At 41.8% G+C, this 8,407-nt stretch overlaps 1 protein-coding gene across 3 annotated transcripts; it reads left to right on the top strand.

Moving 5' to 3' along the window:
* The first annotated feature begins 1,963 nt into the window (after positions 1–1,963).
* On the top strand, positions 1,964–5,674 carry LOC104922132 (Krueppel-like factor 11). 3 transcript variants are annotated; one of them, XM_027275175.1, is made up of 4 exons: positions 1,964–2,168; positions 3,028–3,297; positions 3,620–4,586; positions 4,850–5,674. In XM_027275175.1, exons 1-4 carry the CDS (start codon positions 2,130–2,132, stop codon positions 5,149–5,151), a joined length of 1,578 nt encoding a protein of 525 aa, XP_027130976.1. In that variant the 5' UTR covers positions 1,964–2,129; the 3' UTR covers positions 5,152–5,674. The 3 variants fall into 3 exon arrangements, with proteins under 3 accessions (XP_027130976.1, XP_027130975.1, XP_027130977.1); XM_027275174.1 differs by lacking the exon at positions 1,964–2,168 and adding an exon at positions 2,244–2,796; XM_027275176.1 differs by lacking the exon at positions 1,964–2,168 and adding an exon at positions 2,800–2,917.
* Positions 5,675–8,407: the final 2,733 nt, after the last annotated feature.

Consider the following 8,407-nt stretch of genomic DNA (forward strand, 5'->3'; position numbering starts at 1 on the left):
TGGGAATAGTCAGACAAAAGGCCACAAGAAAAAACTAGCCCAACATACATTAACATTAGATTAAATTGAAGGAATATATTTAGCATCAGGAGAACAAAGCACAACACTGGCCAATATTCTATCAGGGCAGTGCATCTGTAGGCCTAATTTATCTACAAATGCAACATGATATAAGTCCATATACATGCACACATAGTCCATATGGATATGGATATGGATATGGATATATATATATGGGGAACTGAGGTTGGCCCAGAATCCCTTAAATATGGGCTACACCCTCAGACAAAACAAGTGTCAAGATCATGAGAAAGAGTGGTGTTCACCACAGTGTTGCCTAATTCATATATTATTTATAGAGTGTAATAAGTGTCCTCTTATTGGTGACCTAGTTTGATGTGAAACCGCAAAAATAATTAAAAATCTGCTTTTGAAGGGATGCTGATAAATTATTGCACTGATATAACAGTTTAAGGCTGCAATGACAACACAGATAAAACAAAGTACTTAACTCACATTGCAACATTCTGTTTGTGTTATGAAATGTTAAAATGATGTAAGTTAAGCACTTGTTTTTCAGCTTTTTTTCTTTGAGAAAGCTGCACAAACAGCTCAAAAAAACAAGACAGAAACCCGCGCTTCATCTGGCAATGGGGTTGCGTTCACTTATTGTGGGAAAAATGGTACAAGTGACATTCCTGCAGGTCCCCTCGCTTTCAATAGTGCTTGAAAATAAAATCAACGTTTCTTTGGATTAGCTTTTACACTGGCAACAAGGAGTTCTGTGCAATCAAGTCAAGGGGAATGTATGTATCCTACTACTTAACCATGTAAACTTTAAGATTAGCTCTTTAAAAGATAATTGTCACCTACAGTCCCACCTTTGCATTTTGACTTCAACTAGAGCTGCACCTTTGTCTGAAAATAGTTATATTCTTCTTTTTTATATATCAAAATATAAAAGAAAAACACTGTACAAAAGGGGGGAATTATATGAGATAACAAATATATGCACCACATATGTAAAACTGAAAGCAGTTTTTAAGACATTGAATAAAATAATAAATAATAATAATAATAAAATGTGAGTTTTTTTGGAAGATGTTAATAATATGTAACATAAACGGTCATACACTATCTCATTCAACCACAGTATCCCCACTTTGAAAGCTCATTTTATTGAAATCTTTATTGCAAACATTTGCAGTCTTCAATCTGAGTTTAGATGGTCCAAAGAATCAAGATTTATAATGTGGAGTAAGGGTTATTCTATAATAAATATCAACACAAAGCAGAGTTGAATAGGTGACATCTGATCTAAAAATGGCAACATTTGCAAAACTGAGATATTCTGCCAAATCAAATCTAAACATTTATCTCAATAGGACATGTAATGTGATGTAAAGCAATGCGATTCATACTCATATAGTATTAGTAGTATATTCTCCCTTTTGAAATGTCATTAACTGGCTATACATTGATAGAAGAAGAATATAACTTATATAACAACAAAAGAACAGGTGATTTTTGTGAATTTGAATTCATATAAAAAAAAATGGTTTAGATTCTGACCTGATTTACAATGTCGCACGGCGAATAAATATATTTTTTCTTATAACTTAACCCTTAAAAAAACACCGCATCAAAAGTGTGAGGCAGATTCCAGCGAGAGATTCCCACAGTCCGTGAACGCAGCATAGACCGGGTCGACCTTTTCCCTAGTTAACCGGACGGCGGTTCATCGGGTTTACCCTGACACTGCTGACTCTCACGGCCACGCCCACCAACGGCCACGCACCCTATTTCCTCCAACCGTCGAGCGAGCACGCACTGTTCACGCGCTCTCTGCTCTCCTATTGGCTGGAGCTCAGCACACACTCAATTGTGATTGGCCGAGTGTTGCCACCCGCCGGTGCGTGTTGTGAGTTTTGTGTTTCTTTTTTTTTTTTTTTTTTTTTATCTCCTCCCCATGTTTTACACACACAGCTGAGAGAAAAGGGAGTCAGTCAGAGGAAAAAAAACGACCTCAACCCTACCCGAGTACAGGCAGCAGCACTGGCAACCGCCGTCTCTTTGTTCTACACTGGCTTTGACAACAAAAAAGTCACATTTTGACATTTTATTCCTCAATGCCATCGCGAAAATTCACAGAGATGGACTCAAACGGGGTAAGACATTTATTTTTATTTTTTTTTATTTTAAAAAACAAAAAACAAAACAACAACTGTTAACCCTACTTCACTTTAAGGCGCGACATTTATTTTGTAGTGCTGCAACGTTTACTTGTTTACTCATTTGAATTTTTTTCAAACTAAAGTCATCAGCTTTATTTATTTAACGCATTTTTGTATTAATATTTTGTGTCACGCCAGCGTCCAAGTGATGCCAGATCAACCAAATTAAATAAAATTAAATAATAAACATTGTTTAATTACATGTTTATTTATCAATTTGCTGCTTGCTTTTGAAATCTCTAAAAATGTAAATATAATTCAAACATGTCACTGTCGACACGTTGTTTCATCTCGTTGAGTTTCTATACAGGGTCATTAATGCACTTTAGTGACTGTTTTAATGTATTATTGTAAGTTATAATGTAATAAACGCACTTCCTGATGCAAACCCGCTTTATGGGGATTTCACATGGCTCATCTCGGCAGCACGTCACTGTTTGGTCTATATTTGGCAATGGGAGGTGTCCTGGCTCTGAGGCAGTGCGTGCTGGGCTGGGGTGTAGTCACCGACACCCCCTCTCCCTTATTGGCAGCATCGTGCAGTTTGGCCGGGAAATTAAGAGTGAGCAAGAGTGACAGAGCAGATTATTACTGGAAATACATTTTATCTTAACATCCTGGTTGTTAGAATAGAAATCAACACTTTGTTTGCCATGATCAGATGTCAGAGATGAATTATTAAAGTGTGTGATGCAGTCAAAGATCATAATCTAATGATGTGGCAACATTGAAAGTACTTTAATTTCACTTCTTCTTCTTCTATCTGATGTTTATTTATTGCTCCTCTTTCCAGACCGACTGTATGGATCACCAAGCGAAGAGGAGGAGGCACGACAGCGAACATTCTGTCTCAAGTGGAACCTCTGGCCTGGATTACACGGACCTGGAGGCAGCTGAAGCGCTTGTGTGTATGAGTTCATGGGGCCAGGGTCACTTCCTCGGCAGCACTAGGCTGAACCCCTGTAAGCCCAGGCCACTCACACCGGCTTCAGACTCCTGCGACTCCCTCTTGCTACCAGAACTTCCAGAACCCCCGAAAGACTTTGTGTCCCTCTCTTCCCTGGTAAGTGATCTATCACACTGTACAGACCAAACTATTAAATATGTATATCAAGTTTTGCAACAGTTTGAGTTTTTGAAATCACACGGAGCCAGTGAAATAACTGATGTTTGATTAGTAAACATATTCCTGAAGGGGGGGGGGGGGGCAAGAAAAGCCTTGATACAGTGAGGTTGTTTGACCTTCAGACAAGAGGCAGGGTCATAAAAATCACAGTTTATAGCTCAGAGTGATCATTATTCTTACATGTACCTGCCTGCCACCTGTTATACGTACCTCTGCAAACACTGTAAAACTCCTAATGCCCTCCCTCTTTTCTTTCCAGTGTATGACTCCTCCTCACAGCCCCAGCTTTGTTGAGGCTTCAGCGCTCCAGTCAAGCTCCGGCCTAGCTGTGCCCTCACAACTCTGTGGGTCCAGCCTCAGTCAACCTGTCCTGGCACCCGTTGCTGAAAAGACCCCGCTCCTCCCTCGTTTGCCACAGCCCTGCAGAGCCATGGCGACCAGCGTCATCCGCCACACCGCAGACAGCACCCCCTGCCAACACCACATTCCAGTGGCCCCCAATTCAGAGAAAACTAGAGACAGAGTAATGGCTGCAGTGGTCTGTCAGCAGCAGCAGCAGCAGCAGCACATTACAAAGACTGATCAGATAAGCACACCTCCATCTCCTCCTGCTCCTCATACACCCACATCACCCGCCTCAAAAACACAGCAGCAAGCCAGTCCATCAAAATCATGTTTGGACAGTTTCTGCACCCCCACACATGTCAATACCCAACCACAGAACAGCCCACCCACACCCACTGCGCCCGCAACCCTGTCCGCGCCTTCCGTCGCCAGCCCTCAAATCATCTGCCAGATGTTCCCTGTCAGCAGCCAATCAGGCATAATCTCAGCCTTCATCCCCGGCACGGTTCAGACATCTAATACTGGAATTCGGACCGCCACCACATCCATCCTCCCCCAGCCCACCTCAGCTAATGGCTCCCCTGTCCAGCAATCCCTCATTGTGGGCTCAGCGATGCCCCAGGGCACGGTGATGCTGGTTCTCCCTCAATCCACCGTCTCTAAGGCGCCTCACTGCCCTCAGACTGTCATGACCCTGGGCAACACCAAGCTGCTACCTCTGGCCCCGGCTCCTGTGTATGTGCCAGCGGGTCCCAGCAGCGGTACGACAGCCACAAAGATGGACTTTTCCAGGAGGAGAAACTACGTCTGCAACTTCCCCGGCTGCAGGAAGACGTATTTTAAGAGCTCACACCTCAAGGCTCACCTAAGGACACACACAGGTGAGAGTTTTACTGCATAAAGAAGTGTTTGGTGGGGTACTCATGAGGATGTGGAACAATATGTGACCACAGATGAGTGTTGCATCCTGTTTGTAAAACTTTTCTCGATCTTGTTATTCTTGATGGGAAGAGAGTGAGCTCATTGTTATATCTCAGACAGGGCATGTTGTCGTGTGAAGTTTTTATGACTGCAGTGTGACTCACTCGCTGACTCCTTACTTTTCCTGTTTCTCTCTCTCTCTTTCTCTGTTTGCGTCTTTTAGGTGAGAAGCCCTTCAGCTGCAGCTGGGACGGCTGCGATAAGAGGTTTGCCCGCTCTGACGAGCTCTCCCGCCACCGGCGAACACACACGGGCGAGAAGAAATTTGTTTGTCCTGTGTGTGAACGGCGATTCATGCGTAGTGATCACCTTACCAAACACGCCCGCCGTCACATGACCACAAAGAAAATTCCCTCTTGGCAGGCTGACGTTCGGAGCCTGAACAAAATGGCGGTTGGCAAAACAACTCCCTCGAAACCTGCCCTCGCCACACTAAGCATGCTGGTGCCTGCTGGTTCAAAGTAGACAATGAACACTGCCATCCAACCCATTACCAAGATACCACGGAGCAGCCAAGCACACGGGGCTGCTGCTATTTTACTCATGGGAATTAACAAAAAAAACATGCACTGGACTCTTTGATTTCCTCTCAACCTGCTCATTTGTACATGTATTTTTTCTCTAAAGGATACTTTTTGTTTACTTTGATATAATTGATAATAAGTATGCACTCTCGCCAAAGCCTTTGTATGAAGTTTGTCTTATACATTTCATCTTCTCCCCCCCCCGCCTACAACACTTTTTATCAACAGTATCGACACATTGGTTGTATCGATAAGGATATACATATATATGTCTATGTGATTGTATCGTTTGTTGTACTATGAAATGCATTTATTTGTTATATTTGGAAAAATGTTAACATGAAAAAACATGTAAATATGAATATTAATCATCAGTACTATGATTATACTTTGATTATATATCACCCTGTCTAACTTTTCATATTATTTAATACATATTTGTAATAAACAAAAGATTAAATGAGCCATTCCCTGTGATTTTTTGTTTTGTTTTTTTTGACCTTTTATTATCTAATCACATGAGGTGTGGGATCTACGTATAGTCAGCAATATTTCCCGGTTGTCTCATGCAGAATTGCAGTGAGTGGTGCCTGCCCACATCCTGTGTACGTCACACTGTTATACCTCCCCTCCTCCTCCTCCTCCTCCTCCATCGCCTCCCCCTGACTGAATGAATTTTTTCTCTCAAAGCACTTTTGGTGAGACCATTTAGGGACATTGTGTCCCGTTCATAAGCTCAGAGCTTGATGAGCTGGAGCATACAAGACAGACAGAGATTTGTTTGCCTTGCGTTGACTGATCATCTGAGCCCAATCACCTCTGTCACATGGGAACGAGGAGGCTGTGAAGCTGTCTTGAGTCTTGCATAATACGCTACAGAGTGTTATTCATTAAAAAGTCTCTTATTGGTCTGGTATAGCTAAGCAAAAACCTCCTTTCTTGTGGTTTACGAATGAAAGTTGTTTACTAAAGTCTAGACTGTCCATGGTCCTATAAATTAACACAGAGCGTGAGAAAGAAGACACTTTCAGCTGGAGGATGCATGTGGATGTTTTACTGAGTAAACAATAAAAAGACATTAAGATGCTGCTGGATCAAGAGTGGTTCTCTCTGCTGCATCCATCCTCTCCCTCTCCTCTCTCACCCCTACATTCATAAGCAGTGGTACCATACCTAGTAACAGCACAACCCTTCCAATCAGAAATTGAGAAATATGAACTGTTGGGGGTGCGACCAATCACTTCTCTTCCCTGCACACCCGCCTCTTTGCCTTACTGACCAACTTACTCACTGGCTGTGTGCCACCTGAGCAGTGGTCTACATCGACATCTGGTGGTGGATTCAAATCATTTCAGCATTTACACTAACACTAACTGGAGAACATTTTAATTTTAATAGTATAACTATGAAAGTATACGTGATCATAATGTATATAAAAAGGGCACCTTTACTACAAATACTACATATTTACCACAGCTGTCAGACTCTGTTTCACTGTTTTTTAAATCTATAAACACATATCCTTATTCACATCTCACTTAAATTAAACTATGCTTTGCATTAATTTTTTCCTGTGCAGTTATATTTAGTTATTTACGCTGTACAATCACCTTCTGATGTACACTGGAAAATCTCTGTGCAAGTGTTAGTGTAAATGCTGAAATGATTTGATCCCCCCCAGTGTCGATGTAGACCACTGCTCAGGTGGCACACAGCCAGTGAGATGTTGGTCAGTAAGGCAAAGAGGCGGGTGTGCAGGGAAGAGAAGTGATTGGTCGCACCCCCAACAGTTCATATTTCTCAATTTCTGATGAAGGGTTGGGCTGTTACAGGTATGGTACCACTGCTTATGAAGTAGGGGTGAGAGAGGAGAGGAGAGGATGGATGCAGCAGAGAACCACTCTTGATCCAGCAGCATCTTAATGTCTTTTTATGTTACACTCAGTAAAACATCCACATGCATCCTCCAGCTAAAGTGTCTTCTTTCCACGCTCTGTGTAATTTATAGGACCATGGACAGCCTAGACTTTAGTAAACAACTTTCATTCGTAAACCACAAGAAAGGAGTTTTTGCTTAGCTATACCAGACCATAAGAGATTTTTTAATGAATAACACCTGTAGCGTATTATGCAAGACTCAGACAGCTTCACAGCTCCTCGTTCCCATGTGACAGAGGTGATTGGGCTCAGATGATCAGTCAACGCAAGGCAAACAAATCTCTGTCTGTCTTGTATGCTCAGCTCATCAAGCTCTGACTTATGAACGGGACACAATGTCCCAAATGGTCTCACCAAAAGTGCTTTGAGAGAAAAAATTCATTCAGTCAGGGGGAGCGCGATGGAGGAGGAGGAGGGGAGGTATAACAGTGTGGACGTACACAGGATGTGGGCAGGCACCACTCACTGCAATTCTGCATGAGACAACCGGGAAATATTGCTGACTATACGTAGATCCCACACCTCATGTGATTAGATAATAAAAGGTCAAAAAAAACAAAAACAAAAAATCACAGGGAATGGCTCATTTAATCTTTGTTTATTACAAATATGTATTAAATAATTAAAAGTTAGACAGGGTGATATATAATCAAAGTATAATCATAGTACTGATGATAATATTCATATTTACAGTTTTTTTTCATGTTAACATTTTTCCAAATATAACAAATAAATGCATTTCATAGTACAACAAACGATACAATCACATAGACATATATATGTATATCCTTATCGATACAACCAATGGTGTCGATACTGTTGATAAAAAGTGTTGTAGGCGGGGGGGAAGATGAAATGTATAAGACAAACTTCATACAAAGGCTTTGGCGAGAGTGCATACTTATTATCAATTATATCAAAGTAAACAAAAAGTATCCTTTAGAGAAAAAATATGTACAAATGAGCAGGTTGAGAGGAAATCAAAGAGTCCATGCATGTTTTTTTGTTTGTTATTCCCATGAGTAAAATAGCAGCAGCAGCCCGTGTGCTGGCTGCTCCGTGGTATCTTGGTAATGGGTTGGATGGCAGGTGTCATTGTCTACTTGAACCAGCAGGCACCAGCATGCTTAGTGTGCGAGGGCAGGTTTCGAGGAGTTGTTTTGCCAACCGCCATTTTTGTTAGGCTCCGAACGTCAGCCTCCAAGAGGGAATTTTCTTTGTGGTCATGTGACGGCGGGCGTGTTTGGTAAGGGGATCAA

Source organism: Larimichthys crocea, chromosome XXIV, assembly GCF_000972845.2.
Source record: "Larimichthys crocea isolate SSNF chromosome XXIV, L_crocea_2.0, whole genome shotgun sequence".
Classification (NCBI taxonomy): domain Eukaryota; kingdom Metazoa; phylum Chordata; class Actinopteri; family Sciaenidae; genus Larimichthys; species Larimichthys crocea.

Coding starts and splice junctions, on each gene's coding strand:
- LOC104922132 (XM_027275174.1), top strand. CDS start 2,644: ATGGCTCATCTCGGCAGCACGTCACTGTTTGGTCTATATTTGGCAATG. Junction 2,797..3,027: donor GTTTGGCCGGGAAATTAAGA/GTGAGCAAGAGT, acceptor TCCTCTTTCCAG/ACCGACTGTATGGATCACCA. Junction 3,298..3,619: donor TTGTGTCCCTCTCTTCCCTG/GTAAGTGATCTA, acceptor TTTTCTTTCCAG/TGTATGACTCCTCCTCACAG.